This window comes from Furipterus horrens, unplaced genomic scaffold (genome assembly GCF_987537825.1).
Source record: "Furipterus horrens unplaced genomic scaffold, mFurHor1.1.pri manual_scaffold_1, whole genome shotgun sequence".
In the NCBI taxonomy this organism is placed as follows: domain Eukaryota; kingdom Metazoa; phylum Chordata; class Mammalia; order Chiroptera; family Furipteridae; genus Furipterus; species Furipterus horrens.
The window spans coordinates 49,180,481-49,199,149 of record NW_028327171.1 but is presented as its reverse complement, the minus strand read 5'-3'; the positions used below and the strand labels follow the sequence as shown (position 1 = coordinate 49,199,149).

Below are 18,669 nucleotides of genomic sequence, written 5' to 3'. Positions count from 1 at the left end.
CTAGAAATGGAAGATAAATGCATAGATATAAACTTACATTTGTCAGAATTGATTTTCTATTTTAATTGAGGGTGTAATATATCATTCTTTATCAGCAACAGAAACATGTGTGCTCTGATTATATCTGTCAGTCTTTCTTGGATTAGGGTGAATCTAAGAAAGGAGAGACGAAGTAACAGAAACATACTCCCCATTGGTATCTTTTCAGTTCCCTTGAATAGATGCAGATTTCCTTTTCTCATGTGTAATTACAGGCTAAAAATATCAATAACGTGAAGTACAATTTATGCTGTGACTGCCCTTTCAAAGTGAGCCCTTCCTTGTCTAATTCATGTGGAGAATTTCTGCCTCTGGGGTGTTTTAATTCATTCAGCCTCAGGTCTTTTGGTGAGGTTTTCACTTTCTTTGCTACTTGGAAATTGGTAAGGAAATTCATTTTTAAACTATGAGTCTCAGGTCCCCAAACTGCTTGTGGCAAGTACCTCTTGGTTGTTGACAATCAACAGAGTGGTGAAAATTAACCCACAAGACTGCATATCTGGAGGCCCTAGAATGGATATCCAAACTGGTGAGCCATACAAGCTTAATTTCTTTGAGAGCCTCAGACTACCTAAAAAGGCACTGCCCAGCAAAGAGTCTAGATATCATATCTAAGCTTTCATACAGTTCCTAAAAATGTGACTAACAAATTAACTAAGTGGCCAAATAAAAATAAGCAAAACACAAAACCATACAATTTTCATGAAGAACCCATGAAAAAGGGACCAGCAAGTGAAAAAATTGAGGAAGTGGGGACATATTTTTCCAGGCCCATGAGTAAGTGGTCTTGACCTTGAGGCTCTATTTTCTAATCCTCCTCAAAAGACTGCACAGTGCTGTATTTATTAATTTCATTAGAAAATATCCTGCAAAATAGAAGACCTGGCTGAGAGAAAAGGTGAGGGGAGGGTATGAATGTGTTGATAATGGCATTAAGCTGTCTCTGAGTATGTGAGAGGCTTGCATTAGTAAGGACGTAATTGTTCTCTACCCGTCCCCCTATAGCTCACTATCTGCAGAGTGGTAGGATGAAGAGGGAATCCTGAGCTCTAGAGAGAATGTTGGGCTGTTATAGCTGCAGAGGTTTAAAACAGGGCCTGGTTTAATGACCAAACTGAAGAGCTCAAGAGAAACTGAGCAATTGTTCAAAGTCACACACCTTGTTCACGTTCAGGCCAGGGAGGGCTAGCCCAGGATCCTGCCTCTTTCCACTACAAACACTCTGTGGCTGAGTGAACTTTCTCACAATTAGCACCACCCAAAAATGCCAGAAACCAACCCCTAGGGAAGCCCTGAAGCGGAGGCTAGGCTGGCAAGACCACATGGACCACCTGATAGCAATTCCTGCATTGCATGAGGGGGATCAATCAATTCTTTTTAAGGTCACATCAAATCCTGAGATTCCATAGCCCTGAGAGAGAAGACCAAGTGACCCAGCTGCCAGGCAGTGAGGACAGACTGCAGAAGACTGGTGGGCTGGAGTCAGGAGGGTAGATGGCTTACTTGTGGAAGTCCTCAATGCAGTGAATGAGGCCGCCAGCATCCACGGTGAACGGGATCCCATCCAGGCTGCGGTGGCACATCACACAGGTAAAGCAGTGAGGATGATAGGCCTTACCGGTGGCTCGGAGAATCCGCTCCATGATGGGCTTGGAGCACACACTGCACTGCTCCAGGGTATTCTGGGGAGGGAAAGAAAAATGCCAATGATGGGTAGGAACTAGAGATGCTTCACTTTTGCAGTAGTTTACAGCCTGATACGCACTGTCACAGGACACACTGGCTCAGGTGCTTGTCACAGTCAGTACTTTTACAAACTTGATTATAGAGAGAAGAAAATGTACTCAGATGCATCAAGTGGTTTTTCTCCAGTCCCCCAGGTAATAGGTGGCAGATGTTGAATTTAAAACACATCTTCTGATTCTTACCCTTGTTCCACTATAGCAGGGGTGATAACAAACTTTTCTGTAAAGACCCATTGAGTAAATATTTCTGGCTTTCTTGCAACACCACAATTATACCATTGTAATGCGAAGGCAGCCATAGACAGTACGTAAGCAAATAGGCATGGCTGTGTTTTAATGAGACTATATACAAAGCAGGTGGTGCACTGGATTTGGTCCATCCAACCCAGGTTCTCCATGGAAAGAACACTTCACTATTACTTCTAAAGTGTGCTTCATCATCAAAGACCTAGTAGGGTCACCAAGGACCCCAACATTTTAGAGTGGTCTGTCTGATAACTGATACTCACAGAGTATGGTAGCTGCAGATTTCAATCAGAGCTCATCACAATCAATGAGGCTTTGATCATTTAAAGCCTTGATTCAAACACTATCTCCAAGTTTAGTGCTGTAAACTCTTAATGGAAATGTTGAACCCAGATAAGGAGTTCCAGTTTTGAGAAGTCAATTAATAAAGTGAATTTGTCTGGCTTTAAAGGTATGCTCAGTTTTAAAAATACATATCTCCATTAAAGAGAATAGCATTCATTGACTCAGGACTCAGAAATATTGATAAAATTAGTTTACTTTTCATCCTTCCCTAAATCTCATGCTCTCTTACCAAAGAACCATGGTTCACATGTTTCTACTGAGATGTCTGGACTGACTCACTGAGTTTACATCTAGAATAAACCTGGGATGGGGATCTTGTTAGAAAGATGCAGAACTGGAAGAGTTGTGGAAATTAAAAATTAATTGCCCTCTTACCACAAGAATCTTTAAACGGGCATTAGGCAAGATGTACCTGTGGGGAGATAATAAGTGTGCTAATGTCTCAACTCGTCGTCGGCAGCCGTCCGTCTCGAGAGACGATGGTGTAGCTTCTTAAGAGTCTTTCTGCACCACCGAGAATGGCTGTGCAGTCCGACTCGGGAGTGACACGGTATCTGTCTCCTCCCGTGTTGAATCGACATCTTGCGATGACGCTGGAGTGTCCTCTCCAGTGAAGCTGAAGCTACAGAGCCTGGGCAGGGTGATATGGAGGGTCTGCTGTTGCCCATGCAGCAGACCCCCCCTCTCTTCGCAGCTGAAGGGTCCAAGGGAAAGACGGAGTCAATACAGCTTGGCTTCAGCCGCGCCGCAGGAGTTGCCGGTGTTGACTACAACGTCAAACTGCCTTAGGGACTCCGGCTCCGGATTTTCTGTCGGGGTTTACTCCCTTAGCCTTTCCCCTGAAGAGGTATGCCGCAAGGCAGCGGAGGTTTTTTGGAGTCAGAGTTTTCCTTCTCTGATGTGCCCTGACTGGAAGATCGAACCAGCGACACTTAGCTCGCAGGCCAATGCTCAATCCACTGCAGCAATGGTTTCTGCTGGGCTTCCTTATTTGCATCTCCCTTCTTCCGTAGTACATCCCTGTCCCCAAAGTGACTTCTAGTTTCCTTTCCAAACCACAGATGTGACCAGATAATTTTCCTATTAGCAAAAACTTATATGGCTCCACAATGTAAAAGAGAGATAGTTCCATATCTGGCATTCAACCTCCCTTTCTAGGCTGATTCCTCTAATGCCTCAGAATGCTCACACATGTTCAAAGCATGAAAGGTGTTCATACTCCTGTGTATTGGTTAATACTTGAAGTGACTTGCAATTTGCCATTTTGACCTTTTGAGGTATGGGCCAGAAGGCAACTTCACAGCGATCTTCCCTTGATGTCCTCATTTGAAATAAACGGCTTCTTTCTCTCCCCTTCCCAAGCACTTTAGATTGCTTACAGCACTTACCATCATTCACTGTATTAATGCTATTTGCACATACACCTATTTCCTCTCTCAGACTGCAATTTCTTTAAGGGCTGGGACTATGTCTTAGATGCATTTCTCTGTCCCATAGTAAACCTAGTATACTACCTGGAATAAAATAAGGCCAGGATGAATGCATGCTAGAAGAATGAATGAAGGAATACTGTGCACATCTCATCTTGCAGCACACTGCTGCCATGACTCCCCTGACTCAGGAATCAGTCAAGATGAGTTGGTAAATCCATCCCATCATCATCCTCTCCTCAAAGCTGCGGTTGCTGCGGGTTCTGAAATTGCTTAGTATGCCTCTGGTCACAGTCTAAACTCATGGAAACTATTAACCTATTTTCACTCTATTTTGAAGTGGTGAAATTAAAATAGCAGAAAAACATCAGATGAGATCCTGAAGACAACAATGGTCTGGACAATGAGGACCTTGCTATGTTTCTACTCTGGTGATCTGAGCTAATGTGGCCAGAAACTCTCTTCTTAGGACTTGTGTTTTGTTCCTCTGTGGGTTTTAACTTTATTTTTTCCTTTAAGGCAGCCCTGTAATAGAGTTGAACAAACCAGAAAATACTGGATCAGAAAATGTTTCTGTTTGCACTGAGGCTTGGCTGTGAGATTCAGCCCATTTACTTGAAACCATCAGCAACCTATAAGGTTGAGTCAATTTCTAAGGAAATTCTTCATGGTCTATGGAAGCCCTGTTTAAAGGACAGGTAATCTGAACATTTCTTCTATAAAGGCAAAAGTATAAAATATGTTTAAAGGGAGACTATGGTAAAATGGCCATAAATCAGAAAATAAAGGTTCCAAGAATGCAGCTGACTGTGAGCTTGGGCTCGCACATGGTGGAGAACAACTTGTCTAGCTGGCTCTCTTTACTGTACTCTTCTCCTTTCAATTTGCAATTGGTCTGTTAGGATCCTTAGACATATCTTCTATTTGAGAAAAGATAAATACTCTTGCAATGTCAGAGAGGCGAGCACTGAGCATTCCTCTTGTCCAGGACTCTGATGTCACAGGTGAGAAAACAGACCTGGAGCATTGATGCAGTTGGACCTACATCATGGAGTTCAACAGGGGCAGAGATGGACTGTATCATAATTTCCTTATTGCCAGTAGTTCAGAAAGGGATCTGATGAATTCATTATGTAGCCACAGAGAGGGAAAGTTGCTAGATAAATATATATATGTGTGTGTGTGTGTGTGTGTGTGTGTGTGTGTATAATCCTTCTGGCTTCGTCAACCTGTAGTGTATGACCTTGGGTAAATAATCTCTTCTCTCTAGACACCAGTTTTCTTATAAAGCACTGATTAACTCTAACTGCAATTTTATTACTCTGTGACACATCAGTGTTAAAAACAACAGAAAAAGACCAATGTCTCCATTACTAGATATACTCATATACTAGAAACAACTAGATAACCCTTCATCTGAGATTTTAAAGGAGGTTTCATATATTAGAAACCTGGATTATATAAACTTTACTATGTCTTTTCTCTTGGAATTCCAGAAATTGCTATTGGTAGAATTTCAAGCACCATAGATGATCTCTGTGCTTTCTTATAGATGTTTATTTTAAAGCCAGATGAAAATATGCAGTTTTCATATTTTCTAAAGTAGGTTAAAATTTTTGGAAAATAAAGCCTTCAAGCAAAAAAGTTGAAGAAAGATGTCTCAAAATGTATCCACTCAAATCACACTTGTAGGTGGAGCAGGGGTGCCATGAGTGGCCAGTGGGGAGGTAGGAGGGAACAGCACACTCCAGAATAAGACCCTCAAATCCAGTAGAGTAATTCACAGGATGGTCCAGTAGAGTAATTCATGGGATGGCTCTGGATAAACCTCTACTGAGCTTTCTGCTACAACTGTAATAAGCTATGTTCTTCTACACACCCAGAGATCCTTTTTTACCTAGATAGTAATTAGTCATTCTTCAAAGTTAAGCTCAAATGTTACCTCTTCAGCAAAACCTTTTCTAAATCTCCCTCTGCTTCATTCCAAACAAAATAAGTCACCTCTTTCACTCTCATAAGATTGTATAATGCTTCTCTTATGACACTGAATATAATGTACTTGATTTAATGGTTTATGTCAACATTCATTGACCAAACCGAGCCACCTCTCTGCCCCATGAAGCCACAGTCTTAGGTTGAGTTTCCTAGGAAGCAGATTCTCAAATAGAAACTTCCCTATGGGAAGTTACTGGACAGTGTCTTTGAGATCAAGACCTATGGGAGACTACAGGAAGTTTCTGATTAGAGTAGCTAAACTGAGATGTAGTTACCACAAAAGCTTCTGATGGTTCCATGGATTAGTCTGGGGCTGGAATGGCCCTGCAGAGTTGTTCTTTGAAATCAGGGGATAGGGCCTTTACATTCCTGCATCTACTAGTCAATGGATACAGATTGCTCGCAAGAGGGGGAGTGATCTTGGGTAAAGAGGTTTCCCTCAGTTGACTCAGCTCTGCACCATTAGCTGCTAATAATCCCAGCAGATGGAGGAATGAGAGCCTCAGTCCTGAAGAGGGATCTGGGCAGTGCATTATAGAACCCACAACAGTAACCATTGCTGCCCTAGGCCTGCATAGTCCATGGAACAAAGCAAGCAACTGGTAACCAGCTATGAAATACTTTATAGTTTACTCTAAATGAAGAGCTTAGATTTTCTTCTTAAAAAAAAAAAAAAGGCATTGTTTGAAAAACTTTACAGGGTTTTTAGAATTTGTCTTGGGCAGCTACTCCAATGAACATACAGTTAAAAGGAAAAGATATTATAGACTAGCAGAAAAAGACCCCCCCCCCAAAAAAAATTAGCAGCTCAAAGACACAGCTTATAAACTTTTCTGAAATGATGGTAATACAATTGTGATTAAAAAACAAACAAAAAAAGGTAAGCAGAAATAAAAATAAAATTGTAAAAAAAAAAAATCTTGTACACAAAACTTCCCAAAGCAACTGTTTTTAGAGATACAATCTGGTTGTATCTTTTCTATCCTTGGATATTGTATAAATAACTCCTCTAATTCACAGTCAGAAGAACTAGAAGAATCATCTGAATATAAATGAAGTATATAGATATCATAAGCATTAACTACTAGTTAGATTATAAAGAAAACAACATTTCTATAATTTATATATTGCAAAGGTCTATACATGTTCAATGTTAAGTATTTTACATAAAGAGACATAAGTATTTGAAGATTCAGAAAGCTATAAAGTGTTTCCATTTATAAATGTTAAAATTTTCATTTCATAAAATTAAAATGTAATCATATTCAGTCTTTAGTTTTTTTAAGGTATGAAAGCAATATTGAAACAGGAAAGACTCTTGGAAAGATAAGCGTGACATCTCATGTTCTGGGTACAATTTTGGTTTTTGTTGGGATAAGAATAAAAAGGAAAAAAGGAGAGTTAGAATATATTTAAGGCTTAAAAGTCTTTAGTGCACTGTTGGTGGGAATGCAGATTGGTGTAACCACTGCTACACCAATCTGCATTGGGATTTCCTCAAAAACTAAACATGGAACTGCCTTTTGACCCAGTGATTCCACTGCTGGGAATATACACTAAGAATCCTGAACCACCAATTCAAAAGAACTTAAACATCCCTCTGTTTATAGAAGCACTATTTTCCATAGCCAAATGCTGGAAAAAGTCTAAGTGCCCATCAGTAAGTGAGTGGATAAAAAAAAATGGTACATTTACACAATGGAATACTATGCACCAGAGAGAAGGAAGGAACCCCTACCTTTTGTGACAGCATGGATGGACCTGGAGAATATTATGCTAAGTTAAATAAGCCAGTGGGTGAAATACAGATACCATATATGATCTCACCTATAATCTAATGAACAAAATAAACTAATGGGCAAAATAGAACCAGAGACATGGAAACAGAGAACAGACTGACAGCCACCAGAAGGGAGAAGGGGAGGGAGATAAGTGGTAGAAAGAAGGGGAAGGGACTAGTCAAGGAGCATCTGTGAGTCATCCATAGGCATGGACAACAGTGTGGGTACTGACTGGGAGCTGTGGGGTGGGCTGGGCAGAGGAGAACAAAGGGGGAAAAATGGAACAACTGTAATAGAATAGCAACAAAAATTTTTATAACAGCCTTTAGCAATTATTCTACTACAGGAATTTTCAGCTTCCTACACTTTCTTCTTTTTCCTGCCATCCTTTGTTGAGGGAAATAATTTGTCAAGGAAACAAACACAACCAAAAGAGCCCCAAATCACTTCTGGATGAAGAGTGTGAAAGGATGGAGCTTGTGGGGGATCCATATTTTATAGTTTATAAACCACAATTCTAGTCTAACCATCAGATTCAAGAAGCAAAGAGACAGAGAGGGAAAAGAGCTAGTGACAGATTTGGAGTTAGAATATAGGTCTCCTCACAGACAGAGTATGGTGGTTACCAGAGGGAAGGAGCTCTGGGGTTGTAGAGAGTAAAGGGGACAAAATATATGGTTATGAAGGATTATTTGACTATGGGTGCTGGGCACACAATGCAATATATAGATCATGTATCATAGTAATGTATTCTTGAAACCTATATGACCTTATTAACCAATGTTACCTCAAAAAATTTAATAATAATAATAATGAAAGAATATAGGTAGGTCTCCTAATTCTCCAACAGTGGAAAATCCCTCTCCTGTATCATGCTATACAGAATTCACACCATACTGCAAATGTAAGGCATTCAGATGGACTACCTGCCAGTTATATCCATATAAATAAAGGAAGGGAATGTGTCCAGATCTCAAGACATTTTGTCTACTATCAATTTCAATGGTTCTCACAGGATAAGATAGAAAACTCATTGTTGGATCTCCAGCATCTACAACAGTATCCTCTCATAAAATTGATGCTCCACACATATGAACTTGATAACGAGTTAATAACTCAGGTTAAGTACTTTACATAAAGTAAAATTAATCTATTTAACCATGCAAAAACAATTCTCTAATCCCGATCTGGCATCTCAACTGACAGGCTAAGAAACAGTGACTCAGGAGAGTTCCAGGCATGCCACATTTAGGAGGGTTAAGTGGGGCAGAGGTTTCCATGGTCCTGGATGGTCACCTGGGGCCAGGCCAGGAGAAGCCTCATTCACTTACACCAGCGTGCTGAATGAATGCCAACATTTTCCACATGAATCATGATGTAACAAGGGTGGGGAAGCACAGCTTACATGTCATGTTCCCAGCAGAACAGCAATGTGGTACCATAAAAAGAGAACAAGGCTATGCATGACTTGACAAACCTCCAGTGAATTGCCAGTGCCATTATTTGAACTCAAGGAATTATATCACCTGACTTAAATTCGGAGGACAAATTTATTCCTCATTCTGGTCATCAAGAAGGCTTCCCTGATGACAACAGTACTTTTGGGTTCTTTTTGCAGATTGTGGCATCATTTTACCTTGATAGTTCTTCCAGTGAGCTACAGTACAAAGCCTCCCAACAGCTCTGCCTCTCAGTGAGTCATGCATTTCTTATCAAAAGTCTTCTTGTACTTTCTAAGTGTCCTTCACCTAAATCTAAACCCTAATCTTAATCTGTATCTTTATCTGTGTCTGTGTTTTAAAACAGACTGAAAATAAGAATGCTAGTCCCAGTGTCATCCATCCCTGTGACTATCATGTTCAAATCAGAATAAAAATGTCTACATTATAGATGAAAATTCTAATTTTTTTTTAAAAGAGGAAAATTTTCGAGTCAATTTATTAGGTGGCATCAAACCCTTAAAATGTATTTTCTTTTGATGTCATGACTCCGACAAAAAATGACAGTTATGAAACATGATACTAAAAGTTCAGTAAAAAAAAACTTCAACTTTCTTGTTTTTTGTTCATTTCCACTAATGTTTTTGAGCGCATCTTTTTGCATACAAAGCCTATATTGCCCTCAGCTTTTTATTGAATCCCTTTTAAAGAAACTTTTCACAGGCTTTTCTGCTGAGCAGAGCTGCCTCCCCACTATATTTAGCATTGCAGAAAGCCTAAGGAGTGGAACAAAGTGTTCAACATCCTGGCAGGTACAGGTGAAGAGAGAAAAGACAAAGACACTGTCCCTGCCTGCCCTCAGAAGTTCCTAGTGTAGTGAGAGAAGTAGACACTTCTATAAATAGCTGATCAGAGGCAAAGGGCACAACAAATTGCTGTTATAGAGGCATGAGTAATGTGTGATGGGAACACAGAGAAGAGAGTAATTACTTATGAATGGTGAGGGGCCGGCAATGTGCTAGTGGCATACGATTCTGGGAACCTATTCTAGGTGGGATTTGAATTAGCTCTTGAAATAAAAAAGCATAACACTCTTCGGAGTTAATGTTGTGTTATAAGAAGAGTCCTCGTTACCTAAGTTCCAGAAACACCTATGTTGAAACAAAATTCATTTCACAGGAAGAATGTTTTAACAAAATTAGTATATTGGGTAGCACTGGTGAAGGGGAACTCAACATTGTCAGAGATGAATATCTATGTGTCAAATGAACACAAACAAAAACACATGTATAACTAGGAAGATGGAATTAAGAAAAAAAAATTCTTACAAAATTTTGTTTATATCTGGACTAAAACCAAAATTCAAATTAACAAGTATGTCTTAAAACCACAGGAAAAAAGCCAGCAAGAACGACAAAAAGATTAGGACAATTAGGTCATTTTATTTAATTTTGCCATAAGCTGCAAATTACAGTCTTCACAAAGTAAATAATGCCCTGTTGTTTATTCTGAAGCACTTGGGTTGGGATTATGAGCTGAGCTTCAGTAAATGTTTTAAAAACTCCTCATTATAGAACATTTAGTTTGTTTATACCTCAAGGCCCAGAGAGATGCTCTTTTACTTTAAAATGTGTAGCCCTTGTAGTATGCTAATTCTTCTAAAACATTACTCTTGAATGCCTCCTAACCCCAAGAAACATGATGAGAATAGGGGCTGGGACTTGATGAATGTGTCAAACCTTCATGCCAGGAGCAAAATTACAAGATCACAGCACTCCGCTGAAATGTTTGTGAGAGGAAAAAGAAGAATAAAATTCCTTTCCTATTAAGCCAAGTCAGATCATAGATTTGGCTTTACAACAACTTCAAGGTACGGTCTGTTGGGACTTGTTAAGTCAGGAACTAGGGCGAAGTCTATCATATATGGGATGAGGATTGGTGATAGATTCAAGAGACCTGAGTTTGAAAGTCTAGGCAATTTTCTTGACTTCGCTGGCCTTTCATCTCCTCACCTACGAAACAAGACTGAAATGTCTACACTGCAGTGTCACCAAGACTCAAGAAGAACACATATATGAAAATAAATACCCAGTTTTGGGCTGTATAATAAATGTTAGTTTTGGGTAATTCTTACAGATTCTAAGGGGCCTAGAATATACATTTAATTAACTTGTCATTTTGATCATTAAGTTGAATTACTATATTTAAGCATTACTTTTATATTTTTTCCTTTTTTTTTCCCCATTCCTTGTGTATTTTCCTATATTTCACATCACTATTTAAAAAAAAAAAATAGATTACTTAAGGAATCTTGGTATGATACTCTGGGACAACTGGATAATGTCATAACATAAAATGAGCTAATGAATTCCTAAGAGATTTCCTCCTGTTTCCCTGGGAATTTTGTGGAAAAGCAGTCCTTACTTCTGTGTAAACATTATTATACCTCAAACCCTTAACTTTCTTTTAGCTCTTCATGAAAGTAATTTAAATTATTTTATACTCTCGAAACAAAAATTAACAGCTTGCTCTGGTATAGTATAAAGTTTACAAACAGGAGCTCATTTAATCTTCACAACAATATTATAGTAGGAAGAATGGTAGAACTCTTATATGCCACATGATTACAAACATGGTCAGGGTTTAAACCTATGTCTTCTAACTCTGAAGACTTGTTCTTGGAGTTAGAAGGTGTAGGTTCATTCTTCTACTTCACATTATCCTTCAACTAATAAGTTTCTCCTATATCTTTCTCTCCAGTTCCAAATAATGTAAATGACACTGAATGCAGTTGTTGATCTTCAGCAAATTGCTGTGCCATAATCTTTCACGAATCCATAGTTTGCTTGAACTTGAAAAAAATTTTAAAATCATCTTGTCTGACTCTCTCACCTTATATACTGGGACACTTCATTCAGGGAAGTTGATTGTCTAATGTTATAAATAGTCTAAAGGCTGAGTTCAGAACCTAGATGCTCTGGTTTCTATATAGTGCTCTTTTCCAAACCCCACACTAGGTTCTTTCTGGAATACCAAAACATCTCTGATATTTTGGCCATTGTTAGTGATAAGAATATGACAACTAATGTTGATTAGTTATTAACATAATTATTTGCCACCAGTGAAAAATCATTAGTCTGAGTCTATTATATTAGTTTGGTTTCTACTACTGTCAAAACAAGACTGTCGCAAATTGATAAATATGGAGGCTCTCTAGCCAATAATTCTGTGGAGCTAATCCTATTCTAAACTTCATGGCCTGATATCTTCAGTCCAGCTCCCATAATTCCTGCTACTAGTAACTTGTACAGAGAGGCTATTAATAGACACTTGTATCAGTGCACTGAGGATCACTTTGTAGAGTAGCTGAACAAAATTCCATAATCTGAGTGTCAATTTTCTCATCTGTAGAATGGGATACTAATTATTCTGCCTTGTCTACCTCTCAGAATTGGGAAAATTAAATAAGATAAATATAAAATGTACCATTTAAGAATGTAAAGAGATTAAATGTAGTGTTATAATATCTTTTCTCTGGGAAAAAACAATGTACCCTGTAAGGACTGACCTTGATTCTTGTTTCTCGAGTCTCTGACTAACCAGCTGAGCCTACTTGCCATTGCTCTTGTTATTGGAGAGAAACAGACAATATGAGATGCCCACCCAGACATCCATAGCCAATGCATAGTGAATTAGGGGAAATTTTCTTTTTCCTTTCATTTTTTATTGTTTTCAACTCTTTTTATTATGTTTTTCTTTAGTTTACATAGTTGGAACACCTAATAAATAATGGAGTAGATACATATCATTCATTTAGAGTGCAGAGAAGTCTCATGGAATACATAGTTTGTTGCAGAAATACTTGGCAGGATCCATTTTCTTGACGTAACTATAATTAAGGCCCATCTAAGCCCCTGATGCCAGTGCCCATGAGTCACCATCTTGACAGTGCTCAATTATGTTATCTTCAATTTGGAGTATACAAGAGGGTCCATTGGGAAAATGGCTTACCTTTGGGTGACAACACTAACCCAAGTACTGTTTTAAATCAGAATTGTTGAAATAGATGCTTATGGAGACCCTGCATGATATAGTGACAAGGAGAAATGCCCTTCAACCATGGGTTGTCTCCTATCTTGTGATGACAAGCTACTGGCAATGATGCTTATGCAAAGCCTTTCTTCTCTGGGCTGAAATTTATTCACCTGTACAATAAAGAGACTTAAGCAACTTCTTGGTCCCTTGAAGCTCTGTGATTGATTTGAGGATTAAACAGAAGTTTCAATAGGGTGAGGTCCTATCTCTTGTTTACTATTTCACCCCCGGAGTTCACTCAACAATGTCTACTACATAGAAGAAACTCAATGAAGACTTTACTAAGCAAATAAATGAATGAATGAAAACGAATGGTCCAAACAGTCATCCATTAGCACCTACTCCCATACACATACCCAAAATTTCATCACCATCCTCAGATGGCCTTCTGTCACCACTCTATTTAAGCAGTACCCTCTCCTGAGCCATACTCTATCTCATTACCCTGTTATTTTCTTCACAGTCCTTATCACTATCTGATATCACCTTCTGCACTCTGTTGTTGACTTGCTTATTGCTTATCTTCCCGCCAGTCTGTTTGAGACACCACTGCATTCACCTCTGAAGCAGTGCTTAGTACATAACAGGCACTTAATAAGTATTTGTTCAATGAAAAATGCAAATGCCATTCAACTACCTGACATCTAAATTCTCTTCCAACTCTTGGGTTCTTCAATTCTATCTCAGCAAGAGTGTATTTGTCAAAAGAAAAAAATTAGTGTTACAAATTTTGCTAAGGATATAAGTAAGCTGAAGTTAATCACACAACAAAGGTAGGGCAATTCTCTTTTTACTTACAGTATTTGTCTACTATGGATAACTGACCCGTCCAGGGACAAAATCTAAAATGAGGGTTTAAGCAATGGTGTTTTCAGCTATGCGTATACTGCCTGCTTACACATTTCAGATCACAATTAAATCCATTGTGAATCATCCATTAGAATCAAGATCTGCAAGCAGAGACTAGAAATGTTCCCAATACAATTTTGCACACATGTCGGTTCCCTTCAGAGCTGCCTGAAACTCAGCTCTGCCAAGATGTTTATTTCTACCTGGCTTTATGAATTGCAATAATTTCCTAAATTATAGCAAGCCACAAGTGGTCTGAGCCAAACAACTAGGGTCACAGAAGGTCTTTCCTTGTACTCCTGGGGATGACAGAAAAACTTGTTTGAATCAGACTTGATCCTCTTTCAAAAGAAAGGGAAAACTTTAAGCCTCTAACTCCTGGGAGTGGCAGAGAGAACAGCCAGAGGGCCATGAGCTAACATCAATTCTCTACAGATCAGTTGAACAGATTTGGCAATGATTTGGCTTCTGCTGAAAACAAGTTCTTCTAATTATATTTAAGCCAGAAGAAGACAAAAGACAGCACCAAAGCTTAGAAAGGCCATAAAGACATGCCAACATCATGACTGCAACTGTGTAGTTTCCTTCTGAGCACTGCACTGTTGACGTGTACAAACACCCAGATCTGGAACCCATTCACAAGACTGTAACCTACTGAAGGCACAAAGAGAAGTTAGAGACGTGATTTGCTTCCCTTAAACTGTATCTTGGCTGTAAAATAATTTCTGACACTAGAAATAAAATAATCCCATATTTTTGTTTCTCTCACCACTCCCACTGTGCCAAAGTGTTTTTACATTAAGTAGGTTTGAAAGGCACAGAAAACTAGTACAGGGTTTTCTGTCCTGTAGCTGCTGAAAGACAAAGGGGACAGAACATCCAGATGTTTTCTCTTTGCTGTTGCAAAAGGGTGGTTGGAGTAACTCTTTCAATTTCTCTGGAATACAAATTTTCTGTCACAGTTTAGTAGTCTTTTTTGGATTTCAGTGCAGTGAACTAACACTTTCCTGGATTCCAAGATCTCCAAAGAACCAGATGGATGAGAGGAATTGGGAAAAAAAGAACCCACACTACTTGAAAAAGGTATGAATTTCTCACTCTGCATCTAGCCAAAAGGTCTGAAAATGAGAAGAGTGAAATCACTTTTGGTTTGTTCAAATGCATGCCATCATAGCGTTGTTTGTGGTGGGAAAAAAGGGAAAAAAAACTAAAGTGATTCGATGCTTTAGAGTCTGCGTTCAGTTTAAGCTAGGAAGCAAACTTTCACAGAGATGATATGTTTACTATCAAAGGCAGGAAAGAACATAGATGGAATGGATTACTCAAGAGGAGCATTCTATCTACTATACGCCTGTGCTCTAAAGGCAATGACTACTCTCCAATGCCAGACTTTTTAACCTGACCCTCAAGGTTCTTCAGGATATCACCTTACTTCTCATTTCCAGGCACCTATCCCATCATTCCCCCAACACAGTCTTCATTCCCGTCAACCCAAACTATTTAACACTTTACTCCTGTTCTTGCAGGCCTTTACTTCCATGGTTGCCTCTGCCTTGAACATTTTTCTAAACAACTGAGATGGCTCAACTTCTCCAGGGCCCAGGGCATGTGAATGTTATCTCCTTTATTAATCATTTCCCTATTCTGTTCTTTCACAGCACTGTTCATACCTTCATTGTAGCAGAGAGCCTGTTTGTAGTGGTACCTGTTAATATACTGATGCGAAATGCATGGCAAAGTGCATTTGTCAGGATGATGACATCATTGCATATCCCATCCCACATTCTCTTCTTTCAACATGATCTGGATGGTCCACAAGGGAGTGGTGGGGGCCTGAAAGGACATTTGTAACTGCTGGCCAATGGAATGTGGTAGAGGTGACATTATATGACTCCTAATGTTGCTCATACTATGTGATACAGTTTTCTTGAGACACATACTTTTGAAGCCCTGAGTTGCCATGTTTGAAGCTGGGTTATCCTGAAGCTGCCATGATAGAAAGACTATGTTCAGATAGAGGAAAATGCCTGAAGACCCTCATTTATTCCAGAACACCAGTTCAAGTGTGCCCAGCCCAGGTGCCAGACGTGCAGGTAAAGAAGCCTTTGGGAGACCCTAGGCTCTGAAATCTCACAATAGGCCCTAAGCCAGAATTGCTCAGTTAGATGCTATCAAATTCCTGACCCATCAAATTGTAAGAGATAATAAATGATGATCTTTTCCGTCACTAAGTTTTGGAGTAGTTAGGCATGTAGCAAAGTAAACGAAATGTAGAAACAGCCTGCACAATTGATATCTTCAAAGACAAGGAATTTAAAAACTATTTTTCTAGCATAGAAGTGGGTGAATAAAATATGGAAGAGATTCTTTGTCGAATAAATGCTTGAAAAAATAAATACTAATTTTCTGTGACATAGACACAGAAAATTAATTCATTCTAACTTCACGAAACCAATCAGGTTTGTTCAGGTAGGGTATTTTGAGCAATAATAATATTCAAACTATATGACTGCAAAATACATCTTTCTCCTCCATAGAGGGGACAGTGTTTTCAAATTCTGTAAGCTATTGTTTGTGCCCAGTAATAGAATAAGAATACACTGGCATAATATATGTATAGAATTCCTTTTTCCTCAAAAGTAGCCCATATTATTCTTAATAACTCTACATGTGAAAAGACAACAGCTTTTTTTTTTTTTAGTGTGGGCATCAAGTAATAAAGGCAAATTATCTATTTAATTGTACAAATAAATTAAGGAGCTAGAATTCTGTGTAGAATCCTGGAGTGACACCAGAGTGAGGATGACCTTAGGGTCTTCTGACACAGTCAACCTGATGCACAAATTTCCTCCGTGGCATCCCCAGGCAGCCATCAGTGCCTGTGCAGCCCCTGGAGCTGTTCGCATCCCGTCAGAGCAGATTTTCTTGGGAAGTGTGCATTTTCCTGAGAGGTGTAATTGTAGATCTCTGTTACATTGATTTAAATACCTTCTACCTCATTAGTCTTACCTCTACCCACTAAAGACAAGTCTGTTGCCTTTTTTTTTTACATAATAGCCCTAGAAATTATTGAAAATATTGCCCCTCCCTCTCTTTATTGGGATAAACACCTGGACTCCTTCAACAATTCCTTATGGGACATGATTTCTGTCATCTTGCTTCCTGATCACCTTTCTCTTCAAAAGTTCCAGTTTTCCAGCCTCCTTTCAACATGTGGCACTCACAAATGAACACATTTTAGGACCTACTGCTTTTCTTGTTATGCACCCTCCTCTTCATATGCATGCAGCCAAAGAGTGCATTTACTGTTCTGTGGTTCTACATATTATTATTGATCTTGGGGTCAAACTGTCTTTCCCACAGGTCTTTTTTATTTTTGTATTTTAACATGAATAGCTGTCAAACTAAATGACCCATATATACTTGTATAGTTAATTTTTAAAGCTAGCAACAGAATTTCACTTTTGTCTCTCTTAGATTTTATCTCATTGGATTTGGATCACTGTTCCAGATAACTGAGAATTTTCATAGCAATAGTGACCATATTTTATATATTAAAATTCCTCCCATCTTTTACCTCAAACCTATAAGTTCAGATCAGGTAAACTTCAAGAGCTATAGTCTGGCTTCTGTTGAAAGATGTTTGACATCAGATTCAGCATCAAGTTCCCTTTTCCTATATCCCATCAGGCATCAAGTCATCTTGATTTTTGTCCACTAAATGTTTTACTTCCATCCATTTTCTGTCTCTACCATATTACTTCATCACCTCTCACTTAGGTAATCATGGAAATCTCCTAACTAGAGTCTTAGCCTCCCTCCTTCTCTCTGCACCAGTCTACCACCATAGTCATCTACCTACAACATAAGAACACACCAGACTCATCAGACAGCTGTAAAAACTTTAGATTCCTGGGTCATCCCCAGACATTAAATCATACTCTCTGAGGTTGGGGCACAGTCATTCATAAGTTAAACAATTCTCTATGATTATACCAGAGCTTTTTGATTCATTTAAGATTGGCTACATAATCTTATTATACAATGTCACCCCAATAAATTTTACAAAAAGATTGGCTAGAATTTGAGTTTTCCTAAAGTAAAGAAGAACACACTATACATCTAAACAAATTTATTATGGTTATCTTAAGAAAAGTTTTGTCAAGTATATCCAGATCCTTTTCAACTACTTTCTGGAAACCTATGTCATCTTAAGGTTGGAGGAAACCCAAGAAAGGAAAGAGAAAGGAGATAGCATTATTAGATACCTACTGGTTATTAAGCATTGGGATGGGCTCTTTCATGGGTATTTTCCATTTAATTCTTAAAACAATTCCATTTAATACTTATAACATTATCACTATTTTAGAGAATAAGATACTGAAGATAAGTTTACTTATATGCACACAAAGTCACAAATTGACACATGGGAATTAAATATGGGTTTCCCTGATTCTTATCTATAAGATATAGGGATTAATAAACACAACATTTTCATAAGCAAAGGAGAAATATTGCATCTAGTATAGGTATGCAAAATGATGAACTTGTATATATTCCAAGTGGTCTTTTAAAGATTACAGCTCTATGAGAAAAAAAATCTGTGATGTAGTAGAAAGAGCATTCAACTGGGAGTCAGGAAATTGAATATTAGTCCTGGAAATCACATTTTTTGCTGTGGTACACCTTTAAAGTTGTTTCCCTA

The 18,669-nt window shown here is 38.6% G+C and overlaps 1 protein-coding gene and 1 long non-coding RNA gene across 5 annotated transcripts in view; one reads left to right on the top strand and one right to left on the bottom strand.

Annotated features, from left to right (window-relative positions):
- LPP (LIM domain containing preferred translocation partner in lipoma) overlaps window positions 1-18,669 on the bottom strand; it is a 646,088-nt gene that overhangs the window by 19,416 nt on the left and 608,003 nt on the right. For all 4 annotated transcript variants that reach the window (XM_090275238.1, XM_090275243.1, XM_090275244.1 and 1 more), the window contains one exon: window positions 1,543-1,721. In XM_090275238.1, the coding sequence (XP_090131364.1) occupies window positions 1,543-1,721 (179 nt within the window). The remainder of the gene's footprint in view (window positions 1-1,542; window positions 1,722-18,669) is intronic.
- Window positions 1-18,669, top strand: part of LOC150021066 (uncharacterized) — a 128,436-nt gene that overhangs the window by 74,005 nt on the left and 35,762 nt on the right. The window contains exon 2 of the long non-coding RNA XR_016510624.1: window positions 14,952-15,047. This is a non-coding gene — a long non-coding RNA (uncharacterized LOC150021066). The remainder of the gene's footprint in view (window positions 1-14,951; window positions 15,048-18,669) is intronic.